Source organism: Chiloscyllium plagiosum, chromosome 41, assembly GCF_004010195.1.
Source record: "Chiloscyllium plagiosum isolate BGI_BamShark_2017 chromosome 41, ASM401019v2, whole genome shotgun sequence".
In the NCBI taxonomy this organism is placed as follows: domain Eukaryota; kingdom Metazoa; phylum Chordata; class Chondrichthyes; order Orectolobiformes; family Hemiscylliidae; genus Chiloscyllium; species Chiloscyllium plagiosum.
In genome coordinates this window covers 16,435,831-16,458,986 of record NC_057750.1, presented here as the reverse complement: position 1 = coordinate 16,458,986, position 23,156 = coordinate 16,435,831, and the positions used below count along the sequence as shown (strand labels likewise).

The 23,156-nt window shown below is 41.7% G+C and overlaps 1 protein-coding gene across 1 annotated transcript; it reads right to left on the bottom strand.

The window, feature by feature from the left end:
* Positions 1 to 3,242: 3,242 nt before the first annotated feature.
* On the bottom strand, positions 3,243 to 21,684 carry dlc (deltaC). Its single transcript, XM_043681021.1, has 10 exons — positions 21,384 to 21,684; positions 20,982 to 21,233; positions 20,580 to 20,637; positions 20,102 to 20,359; positions 18,890 to 18,950; positions 17,474 to 17,774; positions 4,763 to 4,979; positions 3,968 to 4,649; positions 3,723 to 3,840; positions 3,243 to 3,616 (listed from the first exon to the last, which is right to left on the bottom strand). Exons 1-10 carry the CDS (start codon positions 21,432 to 21,434, stop codon positions 3,611 to 3,613), a joined length of 2,004 nt encoding a protein of 667 aa, XP_043536956.1. The 5' UTR covers positions 21,435 to 21,684; the 3' UTR covers positions 3,243 to 3,610.
* Positions 21,685 to 23,156: the final 1,472 nt, after the last annotated feature.

Here is a 23,156-nt window from a genome sequence, read left to right as displayed (position 1 = left end):
TATTTCACTGGGTGTGAAACAATTTGGGACATTGAAATCATAAAAGGTGTTGTAAAAGTATGTCTTTTGCATTTCTTTGATTGCTATAGCAGTACCATCAGAACCATTTGAATGCAAACTGCAAATCCTATGCAAGTGTTCCCATTCACTGAAAAGATTTTTTATTTTATAGAGAAATTGCCAAGATAGTGTGACACATGGAAAACTTGATTTTCCTTAATTGGCTGTGAACTGCTTTGGGATGTCCCAAATTAGTGAAAGGGGCTATATAAATGCAAATCTACTCCTGGTTAACCATCTTTTATTATGCCCAAAGCAGATAATGTAGTATCACCAGCACCTCTGCATACTGTCCATTTGATCATGCTGCCCTTGGAACAACTGCTGATGCCTGTGCAAACTGATAATTTCACAATGCAGTAATGGTATGTACAATACAGGCTTTGAATAACCCTGATTTTTTTAAGTTAATATTGCAATCAACTCCCTCCCATCAGCCCATTCTAGCTGAAAGCTTATGAAAATGGTATATTGAACATCCAGAACTCCAATGGTTTGAGGAATATGGAATGAGCTGCCAGAAGAAGTTGTGGAGGCTGGTACAATTGTAACATTTAAAAGGCATGTGGATGGGTGTATGAATATAAAGGGCTTAGAGGCATATGGGCCAAATGCTGGTAAATGGAATTAGATTAGGTCAGGATAGCTGGTCGGCATGGACGAGTTGGACCAAAAGGTCTGTTTCCATGCTGTATATCTCTATGACTGCCTATAACAGGAATCAACCAATTTGGCTCTTCAAGTCTGCAGACCTTTTTTGAATTAACCATGGTTGTTATATCTTTTCAATCCAGATTCTGTAGAATTCTTTGTCTGTCCATTGTACCCATTAGTTTCCAACTTTAACCTTTTTCCTAATGTTCCACGTAATTTAGTTAATTGTGTATTTTTTGTCACTCGATTTCAGACATATTCCATTCAGTCATTTTCTTACCTCCTATTCACTACATATTAGTATATTAATTCACTGTTCAGTTAGTGATGGAACCTGATAGTGAGGGACAAAGCCAAACATTTGTGAGAATCATTCTTTACTATCTGCTAGATTAAGTATTTGTAATTGCATTGGCTGTGGGGAAATTTGCTAAAATGGACCTCATTATATCCGTGTCATGTGCCACAGTGACATTGTCCCTACCTCAGGGCCAGATATTCTGATTAGAGTCCCATCTGCACAGAGGTGTGATACAACATGTCCAAACGTGTAGATTAAAAACAGATTTAGGAGAGGATTAGGGAAACAAAGTGAGGTGGGATTACCCCTGCTCACCATTATACAGGCTGCAGGAAAGTGTTGTATTAGACTAGATACAGGACAGAATTAGTCTGATTGCACATTCGTCAAATGGCCATTCAAATGTACAAGTTAAAATATAAAAACAGGCCACTTTGTCCATTTAATCTGTCAGCCCTTACTTCCCATACAACTGAAAGTCTTCATCACATTTAGCTGCCCTGTTACAATTACCACACTTTTCTGGGTTTTCGTTTTTCGAATATTGGCATCATTGCCAAAGTCTGCATTTGTTACCCATCCCAACTGCTGTTGACTTGAGCAGCTAGATGTTTCAGACGGCATTTAAACGTCGACATTGTTGTGGGCCTAACTTCACGTGTAGGTCCAACCAGATAAGGATGGCAGATTTCCCTTGAGGGCATTAGTGAACCCGAGGGGCTTTTACAAGAATTGATGATAATGGTCATGGTCACCATTGCAAAGACTAGCTTTCAGTAATAGTTGTAAAGTCACCATAATCCCAGAAGGGTGCTCACTGATTAGAGGGACATGACTGGTGGTAGTTTTAACCTCAGTCACCTCGCCTTAGGTGAGGGGAGAGATTGAAAATGGAACTCATTTGTAGTAACCTCAGCTGGTGTGGGAATTAAACCCATGCTGTAGCCATCACTCTGCATCACAAACCAGCCATTCAAATCAACTGACCTAGCCAATCAGGATATGGGAAATGTGCAGCAAGGTTGAGTTGAAACCAAAGATCAGGCAGTGTGGATTGAATAGTCCACTCCTGCTCCTATTTCTTGTGTTCAATCCACATTTAATAATAGAAATTAATTTGGATTTCAGCAGCTGCTGTGGTGGGATTTGAACCCATGTTCACACACCATTAGCCTTGATCATGGCTTACCAGTCCAGTGACATGGCAGAGCTTGCCCCAAGGTCAGAATGGCCTATCCTGCTTCAACACCATATTGTACTATCTCCCCACTAGTTTACCTGTTCAATTGATTCTTTGTTTACATTGGAGGTGTCTTGACTATTGTAAGATTTCCAGCAGAATAGGTAAAATCAGGTAACAGAAATTGGCATCACCCATGCAGAAATATCCAGAGAAGGTCACTGTTTTGAGGAAATAGAGAGCAATAGGGAAAGGACAAAGTTTATGTATTGACAGCTGATGTCATGTGCATTAAATGACCTTATAAATATCCTAAATAAATTCACTAAATTCCCAGAATTAGAATTATTTTCATTTATTTTGGAAAAAAATAAATTTGAACTTCTCTTCAACAGAAAAGACATATATAAAACATAATAGATAAACATATGTACAATTCTCTTAAATATACACTATATACAAAATAAAATTAGAAAAAGTATATTTCATTTTGTATGTATATCAAAAATTCTTAAATTATAAAATATTAAAATAACATTGGCTTGACTTTGAAACAGAACTGCAATAATCTTTCATGTTTTGCTAATAAAAAGTCCTTCATAATGAGACACAATACATTCCCATATTTGACTATATATAGAATAATAAATGGGTCGGCAGCATTTTCCATTGACAAATGCAAAAGATGTCCTGGATCACAGTTTCTCAAACAGGATTTGTTAGTCTGAACTGTGAGAATGAAAAACTGCCTTCAGCTCAATTTTCCACAATTTTGTCATCTGTAATGTATAATGTGCTTGGCTGGTGTTCTACTGCAAGCTTTGTTGGTCATGTGGAGAAGACACTGGTCCAATGCAGAAAGAACAGCATTGACCTAAAGCATAACAGCCCTGCCAGACTAGGGGTGGACTGTTGTGATTCCTCTGCCACTTGGATTCACTGCTTCTTGCAGAGTGGAACAGCACACATTACAATATAGATCCTATGAAGAATTCTTCACCATAACTGGTTCAAAAGGTCCTGCCTTTTTTTCATTCCACCCACCCCATCTTCAGTCCTTGGCATGCAGATATTTTTCAGGATGACTTTGCTATTGAAAATAGTGCAAAGATTTCGCAGCTTTCAGAGAGATGTCAGCAGGCATTCTTCATTATCCAGAAGCCAGGTACAAAAATCTTTTTATACATATACACACACGCGCACAAGCGTGTGCGCGCGCGCACACACACACACACACATACACACATACTCTCTTAAAAAAAAAACACAATAAGAGGTTATCCATTCCAAAACAAAATAAAGAGCAGCATGAATAAATATTAAATACAGGAATATAAACCCCGTAATGTCCATTAAATCTGTAAACATTCAGAGACAGGGGAAGCTTGAATATCTACGTCTGAGGAGATGGAAGTTCATACCTGTGGAAGAGAAGGAAAAGATAAAATGATGAGACTGTGCAATGCTAGAGATTCTTGCTCGACCTCATGTCCCTTACCTCCAACTCCAGGAGCAGCTGAGACTTACCTCAGTTGCAAATATGCATGGTTCCACTCGTTCAGACATGATATACATTGGATGGTACAATCCCTCCTTCTGAAATGGTATTGATGGTTTGGAGATTGATAGGCATTCAGATTTCTTACTGAAATGGAAAGTGATTGGAAAAAATGGAGACTCATTAGATTTCCATTGGCTGGTACCGTACAAAACGTTTGACATTATCTAAGCATCAGGAACAATGTTGAAGTATACTTAAGCACAGAACTCACTTTACAATGTTCTTTCTGGAAGCCTCCTGCTCCTTCAGTTCCCCAGCCAGATTATAATCCATTGAATGAAGTTTCTGTTTGCAGTTAAATTTATCACTCAAACAATCGCTGCTGAGTTCAGCATCTTTGTTGGAGACCTTGAACTGTCCAGTGGAGATGATGAAGGCCTCCTTTTCTTTCTGGTAATCTGACAAGTTGTTGATGGTCTCCAGGTCATTGCGCACAGCATTCCGACTCTCCTGGCTTTTCCGGAGATGCTTCAGAATGACCACAGCAGCAAACACCACCAGGGTGAGGGTGACAAGGCCCAAAGCAAAAGAGATGGCAAGGGCCACAGAGAATGGATTCTCCTCATCGGACGGGCTGGTGGGCTTCACACGAAACTCACAGTTGGACCCCATAAATCCAGTTGGGCACTCACAGACATGGCCGGTGTAATGCGTGTAACAGATGCCTTTATTTCTACATGGGTTGCTGCTACAGGCATCCATTCGAATGCTGCAGTCCTTCCCACCATATCCAAGAGTGCAGCTACAATTGAAGGAGTTGACGCCGTCAATACAGGTGCCGCCATTGGCACATGGGTTCTTGGCGCAATCGTCCATGTTGATCTTGCACCTTGGGCCAGTGAACCCTGTCCGGCAGCGGCAGATGACACTCCGACCAATGTCCAAGCAGTATCCTTTTTAACAGGAAGTGTGAGTTAGAGCGACAAAAACATAAAGCAGGTAGATTTGGGTATGGCAAAGAGTACAGAGCAGGGATGGGAAACAAATGATCGATTCCATCACTTACCATTTCCACATGGATTGTTGATACAGCGGCCAATCTTCTTCTCGCAATTGGAGCCAGTGAAGCCAACCGGGCAATGGCAGCTATAGCCCCCATGTGATTTCTCAGTGCAGGAGCCACCATTAAAACACGGTGCATCAGCACATGTCATAGCACTGATCCCACAGTTCTTGCCATAGAATCCTTGGGGGCAGGTGCATGTATAATTGTTCTCTAGGTCCTACAAGATTTTCATAAACAGAGAAAGACAATATAACTAAGCCATTCGTTTCAAAATCCAAGATAATTGGGCAGGTGATTTCATTCCAATTCAGCAGTTGGGGAAAGAAAGAGGCAGCAAGCCATCTGATTCATGTTTAACTCAAGGATGCAAAGTGATCTTGATAGAAACACAAAACTACCACCTCTTGTCAATCTTAAGCCTACACCGTATGGCTTATTGGCAGAGTTGTTCATAGGACAATACAGAGCCAATGAGACCGAGAAGGTACTGAGTACAGTTGTAGGTCTGTGTTGAATTATTTGATTGATCATTAGAAATACTATATGGGAAGAGTTACTGTCCGTACAGCGGAATGAGAAATGGAGTGAACACTAGAGGAAGGAAAGATCATTTACATTTACAGAAGGCAAAAGAGAAGTGGAAATGGTTGGGTCCCAGTGATACTCCAGGTCGACTCTCACAAAGTGGTTGCTCTGAAATTTGAAGCAGAGTCTGATGTACACGTTTAGAAAAAACAGGTCCAGAATTTCAATATAAATAGAAAATACAGGAGATATTTCTCAATGTAAAAGTGGAGAACAGAGACCCAAAACATGCATTAACCACATGCTATACATTACCTGGGATCTTTCACTCATGTTGTAATCATCAACCTGTGGTCCTTTAACTGATCACAGATCCTTAGTTCATGGTATAGCCGAACGAGGGCTATTGCATTTCCTGTATCATAACCAACTAGGATCATTAGCTTTCCTTAACCATACCCAATCCCAGAAGATATCAACCATTCCTGGGCCTGATCCAAGGTTATTTAACCCTTCCCATAAATAATCTGGGATCATCAACCCTTCCTGTACTGTACAATGTTGTGGAAACATTAACACTCCCACTACCTAATGTGGAGCCTTTAAGCCTTCCTCTACCCAACGCAGGGTCATCAATCCTTCCAATGCCTGACTTGGGGTCAGCAACACTTTCTGTACCTGACCTGGGTCGCTAACCCTTCCTGTGCCTGACTTGGCATCATCACCCCCTTCCTGTGCTTGATTCATGTTAATTGACTTTTCCTGTACCTGACAAGAGGTCATTCACCTTTCCTATACCTGAGCCAGGCTCATTAACCCCCGTACCCCCTATACACCTTATTTGGGATCATTAAGACAGACCGTATCCAACCCAGGAATCATTAACCCACCCTGCACCCAATCTAAGTCCATTAACCCTTCCTGTATTTGACCCAAGATGCTTAACTCTGTCTTGTCCTTGCAATGGTGGTAGTGGACAATAGATGCCTACAGCAGGATCATATCCGCTTCCCATCAGCAATTTGCGTCATCTTGGCAGCCAAAACAAAAAGACAATAAGCAGACCTAAACAGACGGTGGTTAATAAGGGACCTGTGATCAGAAATCTGCAGCACGTTAAACATTCAGGAGACTTTATTCACACTGGTCACTGATTTTTGAACACAAGCTGCCCTTGATATTTTTGTTTGCATGAGGAGAGTGAGCAAGAATTTTTTCTTATGATTTACAAATCTCAATGAATTAGACATCGAACAATTAAGTCTGATGTTTTGATTAATAAACACACAAACCATTTTACTAAGCCACACAGAACTTAATAGTTGAGTCACTGCTGAATTAAGTGACCATTCCCAGATCAAAAGTAGGGTCTCCAAAATTAGTCTTGAAACCTCTACAATAGCAGAGGATGTCAAACTGGAGTGTAACTAAGAAAGGTAGCAAAATGGTTGTTTGCGGTATGTAAATCAGAAACCTAAGATACAAGTTCAAATCTCACCAGGGAGTTGGGAAATTTAAATTCATTTAATTAACTGAATCTGAAATCGAAGCCTATTATCAATGAATGAATTTATAACTAACCTATTGTAAAAATTGAAAGAAAATAGTGCAGGTGCAGGAAACCTGAAATAAAATCAAAGTGTGGTCGAGATTTGGCAGGTCTGGTAGCAATGGCGGACAGAGAAAAGAGAGCTAACATCTCAGTTAATGGAACGAAAGAGAGAGAGAGATGAAAATGTATGAAACCCATCAGATTTCCAATTTCCTTCAGTTCTAAAGAAGAGTCATTTAGATTTAACTGTAACTCTTTCTCTCCCCTGAGGCTGCTGGGCCTGCTTAGTTTCTCCAGCCCTTCCTGTCGCAAAAATGAACCTGGTTCATTGTGGAAGGAAATCTGCCATGCTTACCTAATCTTTGCCCTTTAACATGCCCTCTGAAATGACCTAGCAAGACACTGCCATATCTAATTGCTACAACATTATATCATTGTAATAAAACCATGTGAATCATCAAAAAACCAAAACATCACATTCAGACATGACAAAGGCGCACCATGTCTAGTCAACCCTGCAACATCCTCCTCATTAACAGTATAGAATCATAGAATGCTTACAGTAAACTAGGATGCCACTCAACTTAAGTCCATTCTCTACAAGAGATTAGCTGCTGACGTTACCTTTTCATCAGAGCCCTGTTTCTATTAAGGTAACAATCTTTTAAAAGCTGTAACTGAATCTGCCCCCACCACATTCTCAGTATCACACATTATCAATACACTGTGGAAAAAGAATTACCTGTCACTGATGGCTTTTTTTGCCATTAGCCTTGAATCCTTCAGTATTTCTCTCTTCTGTCCACCTGATGATTTTGAATACCTGTTAAATCTCCTCTCCACCTTTTCCAGAAAGAACAAAAACCTCAACTTCTCCAATCTATCAAAGTAACCGAATTCCCTCATCACTGGAACCATCTTTTTGCACACTCGATAATGCCTTTCCAACCATCCAAAAGTCAGTGCCAAAAACTAGACATAATACCACAGTTGAGGCTGAGACAATGCTCAGTACAGGTTCATCAAAAATTATTTACTTTTACAAACACTGTCTCTATTTGTAAGTCTTTGTTAACTGCTTTCTCAGTCTGACTTGCTTTCTTCAATGATTGGTACAATATACTCCCAAGATCCCACTTTTTAGAATTGTATCCTTTATTTTATGTTATTTCATTGTTCTTCCTACATACTGCACATATTTAAATTGTATCGGCCACACCTTTGCCAATTCTGCCAGTTTGTTTAAATCACCTCATCAACCTCTTCATAGTTCAAAATGCTTCCTTATTTTGTGTCATCAGCAGATTGTGAAATTGTGTTCTGTGCACCCAAGATGAGATTGTTAACATGGATCAAATACAGTATACTATATATTTGAGGACCTAAGCCTAACCTCCTAGAGTTGTCCTACAGACTAGTCAAGCAACAGCCCAACAGTCATACTCTCAGAAGCATAAATATCTGCAACACAGTCAAAACAACCACCTGACTATTATAATCTCATAATGGTCACCCATTCCCTTTCTGCATGTATGGTATGACCACCTCACTATCAACAATGCTGACCCAGACATCACCATCTTTGGGTTTGCTCTATCCCACAAGAGATGATGATACAGTGGTATGCAGTCTGGAGGAATTTCTTTGGGTGTCCACAACATTGACTCCACAGCAATGGCATCAGGCTGGCTTGGGCAAGGAAACCATCCTCCATGTATCACTACTTCTTCATGTTGAACATCATTTTGAAGATTAACTGACAGTGATAAGGTCACAGAATGCACTCAGGGTGAAGGAACATCATTCTTCATCACCAAGGTTGCTTAGTAGCAACACTACCAACCAAACCAGCCAGCTCCTGATGGACATAGCTGCTAGAATGGGCCTGTGGCAGATAGTGAGGAAACTGAGGAGAAAACCTACTTGTATTTACCAATTCATCCATTGCAGGTGCATCTGTCCATGAAAGTAATGGCAGGAGACAAAGTTCGATTCCATTTCATTTCTGAGGACCTTCTACATTATGTTGTAAGCTACTCTCACCAAACCAAATTGGATAGTTTTCAAGCAGATCTAGCATCTAAATACTAGGCATCTATGAGATACTGTGGGCCATCAGCAGCAGCAGAATGTATTCAATCTGTAACTTGATAGCCTGGAATATATCTCACTCCAAGCCAGGAAATCAACTGAGTGAAGGTATAACACAGGATTATGTATGTGCTAAATAGTGGAAGTAGCATGTGATGAACACCATAACCAATGGATTAAATCAGCACCCTGTAATTTTGCCACATTCAATGTTAGAGGTGCCCCATGTACAAGTTTGAAAGATAGGGCTGAAATGTTTGCATCCCTTTCAGCCAAACATGCCAAGTGGATGATCCGTCTGGAGTTGCCCACCATTATTGAAGCCAGACTTCAATAAATCTGATCCATTCCACATAATGTAGTACTGAGGAGTTATGCTACAGAACTAATCATGCCCATAGCTGAGTTGTTCCAGTACAGCTGCAATACTGATTAACCTGAAAATATGGAAAATTGCTCAGGCATGTCCTGTACACAAAATGCAGGACAAATCCGACAAGAGCCCAGAAGTCTATTCTCAGTCTAGGTGTTGTCTACAGTGCTATCAAGCAGCTCTTCCTCAGCAATAACCTAATGCTAGATTTGGTTTCTGTAGGTACCTGACCTCACTACTGATGTTTTTAATCTACCTGTTCAGAAGTGTTATTTTAAATCACCAGAGCTGACAGGACTGGGGACTCGTGCCTCCTGGCTCAGAAATAATGTACATTATCACTGTACCAGAAGAGACCCTCTGACCTCATTATGTTCTTAGTCCAAATATGGACAAAAGAACTGAACTCCAGAGGTGATCCAAGAGTGACTGTCTTGACATCAAGACAGTATTTGACCAAGTATGGTATCTAAAGGCCCTAGAAAAAGCTGGGGGGAGCTGTCCACTGGTTGGCACTATTCCTAGCACAAAGGGAAATGAAGGGCATCTCTGCAGGAGTTCGTCAGGATTGTGTTCCAGCTAACCATCTTCAGCAATTCATCAACGGCCTTCTACTCTCTGACATTGAAGCAGTGTCCCCACAGGCAGCAAGACCAAGCCCATAGTGTCAGGCAATGACCATCTCCAAAAGACATGGATTGCAGCAGGTCAGGACAGCAGCTCACCACCGCCTTCTCAGGGGCAGTTAGTGATGGGCAATAAATACAGGCACAGCTGGTGATGCCCACATCCCACAAGTGAATAATTAAAAAGGGACGGTGTTGTAATCAGCATTCCTTGACATTCAATTGCATGATCATAGGTGAACCGTCCATCAACATCCTAGGCATCACCACTGACCAGAAGGTTAACTGAACCAGCTATATAGTTACTATGGAAATAACAGCAGGTCACTGGCTTTGAATTCTGCAGTAAGTGACTCACCTCCTACCTCCCCAAAGATGTTCTCAAGTTGGGAGTGTAATAGAATACTTCCCACTTGACAGGATGAATATAACTGGGCGGCACGGTGGCAAAGTGGTTAGCACTGCTGTCTCACAGCGCCAGAGACCCGGGTTCAATTCCCGCCTCAGGCGACTGACTGTGTGGAGTTTGCACGTTCTCCCCGTGTCTGCGTGGGTTTCCTCCGGGTGCTCCGGTTTCCTCCCACCATCCAAAAGATGTGCAGGGTCAGGTGAATTGGCCATACTAAATTGCCTGTAGTGTTAGGTAAGGGGTAAATGTATGGGTGGGTTTCGCTTCGGCGGGTCGGTGTGGACTTGTTGGGCCGAAGGGCCTGTTTCCACACTGTAATATCTAATCTAATCTAATCTAATAACTCAAACAAAATTCAAGAATCTAAGCATTATCCACGACTAGGCATTCCACTTATTCAGCATCCCATCTGTTACCTTAAACATTCACTTTCTGCACTATTGGGCACAGTGGTAGGTTTGTGGACATCTACAAGACAAACTCATCAATCTCCTTTAACAGCACATTCCAAACCCACCACCTGTTGCCCTAATTAGAGATAGCAATAAATGCTGAACCATCCAGCAACACCCAATTCCATAAAAGATTTAAAACATTAAAATTCATGTTTACTTCTGGAAGTTTAATTCGTTGATCAGTACTTCAGTGCATCAATGTGTGAGCACAAGTCTGATCTTCTACTGCCACGGAGTTCCTGACCTAAGGTGCAGCTGAAAAAACTTCTCTGTAAGGAATGGTGATAAATTAGGTGAGTGGCAGACTGTTCTCCTGAGGGTCTTCCTAGGCTTGGGTCGTGAAGCAGAAGAGAAAGCTGAGAAAAGGTAAGGGAGCAGTAACATTAACCAGCTGAGAGCATGACATGTTATTAGAAGCATAAAGGGAGAGGCAGTATACCAATAGTTAGGAAAGAAGCAGAAATAGCAGGGGGCTTGAGCATCAAGATGGTCACATAGATAGAGAAAGGGGAATGACATCTTAGAAACATTCAAGAAGATGTTAAATTTATATCAGTGGAACACAGGTAAAGATATAGATTAATGGGAACATTGAATTTGGGTCAAGCATGGTATGGTGCAAGATTGGGTAGCACAGTTTTGGATAAATGGAAGGGTAAGAGTGGAGGTAGAGAGGCAAAGACTGCACTGGAATTGATGAATCCAGAGATGCAAAGGGATGGATGAGGATTTTGAGCAAAATCAAAAGCAGGAGTAAACCATTCAGCCCCTCCAGCCTGTACTGCCATTCAATAGGATCATGACTCATCAGACTATGGCCTCAACTCTGCATTCCTGCTGATGCTGATAAGCCTTTCACACCCTCATTTGTCAAGGATTCATTAATCCCTGCCTTACAAATATTCAGTGACCCTCTTTCTACTCCTCTTCCAGAAAGCGAGTCCCCCAGAAGGTAACTGGAGATAGGGGGAATATGAATGATGGGAATTGACAGTTTTTAGATGGAAAGAGTAAGATAAGTACAGTAACAAGATATAATGCCTCAGAGATTCAACCTTTGTTCTATCCTGAAGTCATTTTTTATGCTGTTAAATGCTGGAATGGTCACATGTATTACATATTCCCCAGTTAATCCATCAGTTGTACAACTTGGGCAGTTGTAAAGCCTCTAGTAAGTGTGAAGTTAACTGAATACCAGACCAGGTGGTAATAGTCAGTTCCCTTCCTTGAAAGCCAATGGTCAATCAAATAGATTCATGTGACAATCCAATAGTTTTTCCCTGAAGTCAGTGTCAGGTTTGAGGTCACAACTCCTGGGTTGCTAACCATCACCAACATCACTAGACATAAGGAGATCCCATTGCCCAATCACTGTGTGATAACCTGTGCTGGACATTGTGAGTAAGCACAGGAACAAGCTTAGGATGTTTCTCACCCCTTAGGCTAGGTACTTGCCAACATTCACTTTCCTGGCTCAAGGTGCAGAGCTTGTGGAATCTAAATTTTCTCGTGGGAAAATCAAAAGCACTTATAGCAGTCTTAAAATTAGAACAATGCCATTCAAACCCAAAGTTAGGAAGCACTTTTATTTATGTGGGAGGTATTGGATATCTTCAAAGGAAGCCAATTGGAACTTTCAAGAATGAGATTGATAGATTTTTGTTGCATAAAAATATTGGCAGATATGGAGTTAAGGAGGGGAAGTGAAATAGAGATTCAGATCTCTTAGGATCTGATTTAAAGGCAGAGCAACCTCCACAGTTGGACTGATCCATTTCTATACTTTTACTTTATTCTCTCATGTGATATCGGCATAGCTGGCGAGGTTAGCATTTATTCCCCTGCATCTGAATGGCTTGCCAGACCATTTCAAAGGGCACTTAGGAGTCAACCACATCGCAGTCACATGTCAGCCAGACCAGATAAGGGTCCTTCCCGAAAGGTCATTAGTGAAACACATGGTTTTTAACAACGATCAACAATGATTTCATATTCATTTTACATTATTATGTAGAAACGAAGAAAATAGGAGTAGGAGTGGCCCATTGAGCCTTCTTTACTATTCAATGTGATTGTAGCTGTTCCTATATCTCAACACCAAGCTCAGTTCTTAAAGACCCTAGTGGAGGAGAGGCCAAGAGTAAAGGTGAGAAAATAATTGAAAAAATATCACAAATGGTGATTGTGGATCAAAGCAAAGTTGATTTTTCACGAAATTTAGTTAGTTGTGTCTTTCAGTGTTGTTATTTTATATTTTACTGTTGTTCTGCAATTTGGTAATATAGTGTTTGTGTTTTTGGATTAATAATTTCTAGTCCATGTCTCTGGATACTAGTCCATAGGCATGGACTAGAAATACAACCATCTGAAATCCCACCACAACATCTTGAGAACCAAATTCAGTAATGCAACCAAAAGCTAGGATCAGTAATGATGACCGTAACACTATGGACTGTCACACAGGCTTATTTATGTCCTTTAGGGAATGAAATCTGCCTAACTCTGTCTGGCCCACAGGTGAACCCACACCAATGTGCAACTCTTAACTGCCCTCTAAAATGGCCTCAAAAATAATTTGAAGAAGGGCTTATGCCCGAAACGTCGATTCTCCTGTTCCCTGGATGCTGCCTGACCTGCTGCGCTTTTCCAGCAACACATTTTCAGCTCAAAAATAATTTGGTCATACTCAAGATTCACCACTACCTTCTTAATGGCAATTAGGGATGGGCAACAGGTATTCAGGTTATGGAGTTACAGTCACAGTCAGATCAGCCATGACTTTATCGAATGGCAGCGCAGGCTTAAGGAGCTAAATGACCTGCTCTTGCTCTAAATCACACGCTCATGTGTATATGCAAACCTCATTAATAATGGCACCTTATACCTGTATAGTGTCCTTAATGCAGAGGAGGTCCCAATGTGCTTCTCAGTCACAAGAACAGATATAAAAAGGCACCAAACCAAAGAAGGGGACAACAAGAGGAATGACCAGAACTTTGGTTGGTCTCAAGGAGCAACTTACATAGACGAACAAGAGGTGGAGAAGTTTAGGGAAGCAATTCTAGAGCTTACAAAATGCCATAGCCAGCAATAGTGAGGCAAAGAAAGTGAGACATGCACAAAAGGCCAGAGTCAGGTGTTCCTAAAGGGTTGCAGGACTGGAGGTGGTTCTGTGAACCAAGGGAGTGGTGAATGGATTTGAATTTGTGAATGACACAGCTTTCAATTGCATGTGTCATTTAACCAGGTGAAATGTAGATCAGTGAGCATAGGGTAATGTGGAACTTGGTAAAAGGAAGAGTAAGAGGAATAAGGGGTTGGCTAACGAGCCCCTAAACCCTGTTCTGCCCAGTTCAAAGAGATCAAGGCTGATCTGTCACTTGATTTCATACTTACTTTTGCCACTTATCTCTTCATTTCTTTAATTAACACAACTATCACTGTTTGATTTAAAATTAATAATTGATCAAGAGTTAATTGGCATTTGTGGAAGAGAGTTCCAAATATCTATCATCATTGTATGCAAAAAGGTTTCCTGACTTTATTTCTGATAGGTGTGGTTCTACATAAATTTTTCCAATCATGTCCTCTAGTCCTAGCCTTTCCAAGCAACATAAATGGTTCCTAATCTCTGTTCTTCTTGACATTGCAATAAAATCACACTTGAATCTTCTACATTTCAGAGGGCACTAACTTGTTTGTGTAATTTCACCTCAAATTAACTTCTGAAGTTCAAATATCATTGTAGTGAATCTACACTGCATTCCCTCCAAAGGTGTAAATACCCTTGCAAGCATGGTGCCCAGAATGCTGTCACTTCTCTAGTTGTGGTGCATCCACGGCTTTGCATTGTGGAAGCATTAATTCTATCCTCTTATGATCTTATACTCCAGAACCACCTGATGAAGGAGCAGCGCTCCGAAAGCTAGTGCTTCTGAATATACCTGTTGGACCATAATCTGGTGTTGTGTGACTTTTAACTTTGTCCATCCCAATCCAACACTAGCACCTCCAAATCATTCTATTCTCTTGTGTTCTAATCTCCTACAATTCAATTAACCTTTTTTTCATTATTTTCGGAAGCTCTTCCTTAAATTTTATAACCCGTGCACTGAGACTGAATCTCTTGTTTTTTCTCTGCTGGTTCTAGATTTTCCTAGTATCCTGTTCTATCATTTTTAAGGTTCAAAGTGAACAGAAGCAGCAGAGATTTGGATGAGCCGAAGTTTAGAAATACACTGGAATAGTTGAGTCAGGATCACAAAAGGAAATATGGGATCAGTAGCTCAGCTAGGCGTCAAATAAGATACCAGTAAAGAATTGTATCTTTCAGAGAATGACGATTTGGAGATGCCGGTGTTGGACTGGGGTGTACAAATTTTAAAATCACAACACCAGGTTATAATCCAACAGGTTTATTTGGAAGCACTAGCTTTTGGAGCACTGCTCCTTCATCAGGTGGTTGTGGAGTATAAGATCAAAGATTCTGTAAATCCATTTTTTAGATTAGAATCAGTGTGAACAAAGGGGGAACAGACATTCTCACGCAGGGCACCTCACACCTTCAATGCATTATCTGGGCCAACATGAAACCAATTGTTAAAGTTCACTTGAGAATGTAACTTCAAAAAAAGGTTTTACGATTTACATATGAACGAACTGAAACCAACATGTTCATTTTAAAAGATGACAGACCTAACAAACTATCCAGGTCTTTTTCAATATATAATTTCAGTTACATCACACTGTAAACTTTTGCTATAAATTCTGTGTCTTATGATCTTATTCTCCACAACCACCTGATGAAGGAGCAGCGCTCCGACAGCTCGTGCTTCCAAATAAACCTGTTGGACTGTAACCTAGTGTTGTGTGGTTTTTAACTTCAGAGAAGTGAATTCCAAGAGAAGCAGAGGCCAGAAAGGGGATGGAATCAGTGATGAAGGTGGAGGTCGAGTTATTGATCTTCCTGACGCCTAACGAAAAAATTTCACTGGAGAATGTGGACACAAGAAATGTAGATTTTGTCAAACTAAAATAACTTGCCAGAAATAAAGAAATAATTTGCTTTTTAACTTGATAACAGTTCATTTATTTTATAAGGTAATTGACTTTATCTTCTGATCTCATCTGGGAGTTGGTGGGCAAACCAGGATTGCCAATCAGTCAACCAAATTGCATTTCAAGAGGAGAAAAAAGGCTTTGGCTTCCTGTGAAACTTGTGGTCATTAATATGTCAATCAGAAAGCCCAAGGTTTGAGTTTGAGCTCTGATATGCTGAGTTGCCTGATTTCAGCCAGAGTGGCAAAAGCCAAGCTACATATTACATTACATTACATTACTTACAGTGTGGAAACAGGCCCTTCGGCCCAACAAGTCCACACCGACCCGCCGAAGCGCAACCCACTCATTCCCCTACATTTACCCCTTTACCTAACACTACGGGCAATTTAGCATGGCCAATTCACCTGACCTGCACATCTTTGGATTGTGGGAGGAAACCGGAGCACCCGGAGGAAACCCACGCAGTCACGGGGAGAATGTGCAAACTCCACACCCGAGTCGGGAATTGAACCCGGGTCTCTGCCGCTGTGAGGCAGCAGTGCTAACCACTGTGCCACCGTGCCGCCCACCAAAGATTATCTTCTCTCTTTTTTTGGTAATCTTTCCCAAACTTGTGGTTTACCACTACTCTTTGCCACATTACATATATTGTCTTTCAATTTGATCATAACCTTAACTTCCATGGTCAACCATAGCTTATCCTTTTCTTCGAATCCTTCTTTCTCACTAGGATATATGAAGTTACTGTGAGCCATTTGTTTTTTTAAAAGATGTGCCATTGCATCTTTGCTTCTAAACCTGGATATATGGAAGCATCTTTGCTTCTATATATGTAAAGACATACATAGAATATGAAGTTTCGTTTCACTTCCTGCAAGCACATGTTCAGTTCCACAGGTGACAATCAAACTCTTAACACCTTGGTGAGGTTTGACTACATGAACAGTTTGATGCAACCTAATCTGACATCCACACCCCTATTTTCAGAAAACAGTGATTGAGCCAAGATGACCATGGCCAAGGTTGCCCTCATTCTACCAGGGGTGTGGATGACAACGGTATCACTATCCAGCTTCAATCTCAAGTCTGAATTGTTGAAGGTTAAAGTTAGACTTTCCCTGACCTTAACTAACCAAAACCTCAATGTGTCTTCAAGAGACCCTTCATGACTTATGCTTAGTGGAAACCCAGAACTAGACTTGCACTGAGATCAGTTGCAAACTGTGGGAGTCCAGTACTAGAGAAAAGGGAGTCAAATACTGAACTATTGCATGCCTAGTAAGGAATTATATCAGATGTGGTCATAGCAAAAGGAAAGGTACACTTGCATTTCCATAAGCTTTCAGAACCTCAGAATAGCTCATAACACTTCACAGCAAAATGAAGTGGGAATCTAGTCATTGTAGTAATGTAGACAAATGTGGCAGCTAATTTGCAGAAAGCAAGCTTCCGTGAACAGCAAAGTGACAATGAGGGTGTGTTTTCAAACAACATCACAGCATATTAGGGAGAATTAACAGAACTGAAGGGGGGATAAAAAACAAATCAAAGGAATTAATTATGGGGGAAGATTGAACACTGAACCAGAGAGAGTGAGAACTCTTTCAATGGACACATACCGTGCAGCTCCCTCCATTTTTACAAGGATTGCTCTCACACTCATTGACTTCAGTCTCACAGTTGGTCCCACCGAAACCAGGTTTGCAGGTGCAGGTGTAGCTGCCTTGACCAGTGTTGGTACACGTGGCTCCATTCTTGCACGGCTTGTGGTTGGTGCAGTAGTTGAGATCCTGGTTGCAGAAGAGGCCACCCCAGCCCTCCTGGCAATTGCACTGCCAAGGCTGTTGGCATGTGCCATGAAGACAACCTGGGTAATGAATACACTGATCGCAGAAACGGCCCTGCCAACCAATACGACACCTGAAAGCAAAATAAACAACATTATTTTAGAACTATTAAAAAATTAAAGCAATATCTAACCAGTTTAGGGAACATGGCAGTACGATAAAGAAACATTTTTCTTAAAAATTGGAAATACACCATCACTGGTGAAGAATAATGTGAAGTATGAAGGGCACTGTTAAAACCTGTACAGCTTTAAGGAGGATATATCATGTCTTCCAACAAGACTAGGGTGACTTAATGCTTAGGTTGATTTGTAAACTGGATTTATGATCCAGAGAATGAATTGTATAAGACACTGGTTAGACCTCAGTTGGGGTATTGTGAACATTTGTGAGTACCACATACAGGAAGGATGTAAACATATAGAAGGAAGTGCAGAAGTTTATGAGAATAGTTCTAGACTTGAGAAACTTCAGTTGTGAAGAGCGATTGGAGAAGTTGAGATTGTTTGCTGCGGAGAGGTGTCTAAAAGGAGATTTGATAGATGTTTAAAAATCATAAGGGGTCTGGACAGAGTAAGTTAGGGAAAGCAAGTATGAGACGAGAGAAAACATTTTCACACAGCCAGTAGTTGTGGTGTTGAACATATTGTATAGGATTGTGGTGGGGGTAGACTCAGAGTTTGAGTCAAAGACAGTATTAGATGTTTATTTAATTAAGAGAAAAACACGGTGGGGAAAAGGGAGAAGAAGGGAAAAAGTCATAATGCTCATTCAGAGAACCATTGCAGACACATTGGGCCAAACAGCCTCTTCTGCTGTAACAATTCTTTGATTCTGTGTTTCATGAATCTGAATTCCATCTTAAACATTTGGAAGTTGAAAAATCAGCAAAACTGATCATGCCGTTGTTAGGCTGCACCCAGGAAAACTGTTCACTCATGTCTTTCAGGAAAGGAAATCAGTCATCCTTACCCCAATCTGGGCTCATCTATGACTCCAGTCCCAAACCGTGCGTGGTTGCCACTTTAACTGCCCCCTGAATGTACCCAGAAAGTCAATCAGTTGTATCAAGTTGAGGGCTATTAGGGATAGGCTGTAAATGCTGGACTTGCCTGTGATGTCCACACCCCAAGACTAATTTGTTTTTAGTTAAATAAAGAGAAAGTTACCAATTCAATCTTAACTCACTTGCATTCCCCTGGTCTTTCACAGTATCCGTAATTATCGTTGCACTGCGGCAAACAAATCGCTGTGAAACATTTTTTTGTTGCAGCAGGTAAGGGAGAGAGAAAAAGAAGATAACTTTTTAAACACAGAGACACATAAATGCATTACTTGTCAAGTTCTTTGGCATTTTAAGGGCAGCTGGCACCACCCAGACAGTGATCCTGAACAATAACAGCACATGGTAGCTGTCTGACTGCCTGCAAGTGTAAAGACTTTGGGACGCGTGTCCCTATTAAACCCACTCTCTCCCTCTGTGTGTGTGGACACTGAGTAACAGAGAATAATAAAAGACCTTAAACAAGAGAGACACCGAAGCAAAGTCAAAGCCCCTGTGCTAACAACTGCGACTGAGGAGTTAAGTTTCTATGGCAACATATCCTTCCACTCGCGTGTTTCCCTGTGCAATAAGACCCTTTCAGAAGTGCTGAAATTTATTCAAATTTTATTCCTCAGCTGCCGGCTGTCAGATGGCTTTGTGTAGCCCAACAAGAGGAGGGTTGGGTCTGTGTTAACACACTTGAGCAAGTTAACCAGGCCTACCATATGCTTGCTTTCAAATCGATTCACCCCCTCCTGCACCCATTCTATCGTCCCAACTTCCCACAAACCCATCATTAACGTTTCCCAAACCCGAACAGAAATCGCCGGAGAAACTCAGCAGGTCCTCGCAGCATCTTTGGAGAGAAAGAGGAGCAGATTTAACACTTCAAGTATGACCTTTTTCGAACACGAGGAAAAGTCATGTAGGACTGAAAACATAAACCCTGTTTCTCTCCCTGCCGATTACTGCTGAATTTCTCCAGTTTTTTAAAAATATTTCAGATCTCCAATACATTATTGTTATTTTCCAAACACAACTTGGAGCTAAATTTAATCTTAAATATCAAAGGTCCGCCTTGCCAACGAATTTTAAAAACAGGGATGACAGTTACAAAGAATCTCACTTCGAATGGATAAAGCGAAATACTTCAAATGATATTTTAATAAGTATCCAAATGTCATTTGCAACAATTTGATTTTTTTCATAAAAAAAGGAAACTTATTGTTTGATTTACATGAATAGCCCTTATGCTCCCAACTCAATCTAAGACAAATCAGAACTATCGGCTATAGAGAGAGAGAGAAGGGGGGTGGGGAGCGTTCCCCTGGGGCTGGGGGTGTGTCCAGTCTTACGTTCCGAGCAGTAGCTGCCTTTCCAGCCGGCCAGGCAGACTCTGCGGCCGCTCTCATCACAGCTGAAGTGCCCGAAGGTATCGTCCCGGGGCCGGCAGTAGTCAGAGCAGCCCTCTCCGTAGTAATGCTCCTCACAGACCACATGGTAGGAGTATCGCAGCTCACTGAGGCCGCCGGCCTGCACATCCTGTGACCAGTCTTCCCCAATGGCCAAGCGGCGGCCGGTGGCCAGGCGGCTGATCAGATTCCGGGGGTCATCTGCAGAGGGGAGGGGGGAGGCGGAGAATAAAGAGCGATGATTTGGAGATGCCTGGTGTTGTGTGACTTTTAATAAAGAGGGAGTGAGTGTGGGGTATTGCTGATCAAACATTACATTGCCCACCAGCAGCAGTCCACTGGAGTTAAATACATCGCTGGCTACTATTTTATTTTTCAATACACTGCGCCCTCTAGTATAAAGATTCAGAACTGAGATTACCAATACTGGTCTCGTCGGATTCTGCATTCCAAACCTCGATAATGAGCGAGAAAGTGCCCTACAGAGACAGAGAAAAAAAATTCTCACCTTAACACAGGTAATTCAGAACAAAATATTCCCCCCCCACACACACACAGAGTCATGTACATCACAATAATTGCTAAAACAAAGTTGCATCTTCTGCACACACATAACTTTGCAAATAAAAGTTGCAATTTGAAACTAATTTCTCTGAAATAAAAGCTTCCCAATCCTACTTACTTAACAAAAACAATTTCAAACATTTTAATTTTTCCGCCTAAAATAATTTCGGTTTTATTACTTTCTTTGCAACCAATAATTTGCAGAAGTCGTCCCCTCCCAAACCGGTCCCTTTTCATGTTTGGAATTTTTGATACTTGCCGGCCAGGTGAAGTGGAAGGGGATGCGGATGGGTTCGCTGTCCCGCACCGAGTCGCTGCCTGGTCTCAGTACCGGGGTGGTACCAGCGCCGTACGTGCAGGGGGGTTCCGAAGAGATGTTCACCTGGTAATGCTTGAGGCACACCCGGAAGAAGCGGCCACACGCCCGCTCCCTCTGGCAGCCCTGAGCCAATTCCGGCTGGCGGCTGCTGAACGAGTGGACCTTCAGCTCAAAAATACCAGTCGAGGAGATCTGGGGGGGGGGGGGGAACAGAAGAAGAGAAACAAGGACGGGGAGAAAAGAGAGAAAAAAAATGACACGTTAAAACGGAGAGGGGGAGAAGGCAAGAGACATGGGCAAGTCACAAACACAGAGGTGGAATCAATCAGGTGATTGACTTACCTGGGCAAAAGGCAGCAGACAAACGATGCAAAACAGCAGGGTTGAAACCATCCTGACTGAAAATCCCGAGCGTCCAACGATGGTAGGCAGGAGACAGGGAAATAATATCCAAAGCGGTCTGGGATTTAGAGAAAATAACACACACACACTGATTTTATTAAGGAATACTCCAAAGCGTCTAGAAAATGAGACTCGTCTTCTCTTCCTGATATTTCTTGCGCTTTTTTAAAAAAAAATTGAAATTCCCTCTTTTCGTCCTGTTGCTGACTCCGGGAACTAACATAAGCTTCTTTCTCTCTCTCTCTCTGCTGTGTATGAATGAAGCTCAGTTCAGTTTTTTCGCCTTTATATACTTCCGCGGTGTGTTGAGTTTCCGTCAATCACAGTGACAAGGGGCCTCTCTGATCCCAGTCGACAAAAGCTCCTGACACCTTCAGAGCGAGCAAATGGGTCCAGGAGAGACAGAGAATAAAAGCAAGCAGTGAAGTAGCATAACGTTACATCCTGAAACTTTTTGTTCTGACTGATGCAGTTTGTTTAAATTGCTTCAGTCCAGTAGCTGACATATTGCATTAATTTTGTCGAAAACTGTTCCACTTGCAAACAGGTTTCCCTTATTCTCCACAACCTTTGTATCTCTGCACCTCAATATTTACGTTTTAGCAAATTCAAATAATTATCATTTCCATCATTGATCATTTTAACAGCGACCGCCAGTCATTTTCGTGTCAACCTTTTTATTTGTGCGGACGAATTCAAGATTTTTTTTCACAATCATCGAAATTCGTTTCCCATGATCTGATAAATCGGGGGTAAATCTCAGATTTAGGGACGAAATCTTTCAAACCTTAATAAAAGGCGCCTGCACCAAAATTGAACCAGATCTCAGTTATGCGCAAACTGAGATAAATCACTTGTTTATTTTAAAGAGCTTTTCTTTGACTTTTCCCTGTAATCTGTTCAAAGCTGACGCGTGTGACTCGGGTTTTTTTTTTGTCCAGAGGATAAGCGAGGTGGTTTAGAAAAAAAATCAAGTGGATTGTTGAGACGCGTGTCCCCTGATTCCGCCCCACTGCCTGTGTGTGTGTTTTGTTGAGAGGGGGATTATTGTGGGGACACTAGGGGTATTTTTGTGTCTCTAGAGGGAGGGAGGAGAGGGTGGGGGTTGGTAGTTTAGGTAATTGTCATGCTCCTGCCCCGAGTCAGCTGTATGTTAATCCTGAAACACCTGCCCCATCCAAGGAATAAACAGTTCTTTCTCTGGCAGACTCCTCTCCCTCCCTCTGCCACCCTCATCAAACCCTGTAGTGTGTCCGAACATCGCCTTTAGCATCTGCGCCGATTTAACAACATTGCAACGCATCGGCCCGCACATTGGAACGAGTCTCAGTGTTACAGACCCCCGCCCCTCTTCACCTGTCTGCTCGATTCGTTTCAAAAAACTGTGTTTTACTTTTGCTGGGGAGATGCTGTTGGATTTGTCCTCTCCTGGCACAAGTGGGTGGCTAGGCCGTTCCGAGTCCAGCTCGCTTGGAGCCAAACCTGCTCGGAAATACGGAAAAGGGTTTATCAGCCTGTGGCAATGAGCAGCGATTCAAACAGGAGGCCAGCCATCTGCCTGGCCCTCTCCCCTCACCACCACTTACACACTCTCCTCAAATAGACCCTGCTCTTCCCCATAGCAATTTTTCTCTCTCTCTCTATAAATGATTTCAAAACTTTCAAGCATCAGGCTGGAAACAATGGGATGTTGAACACGTATCTGACCTCAGA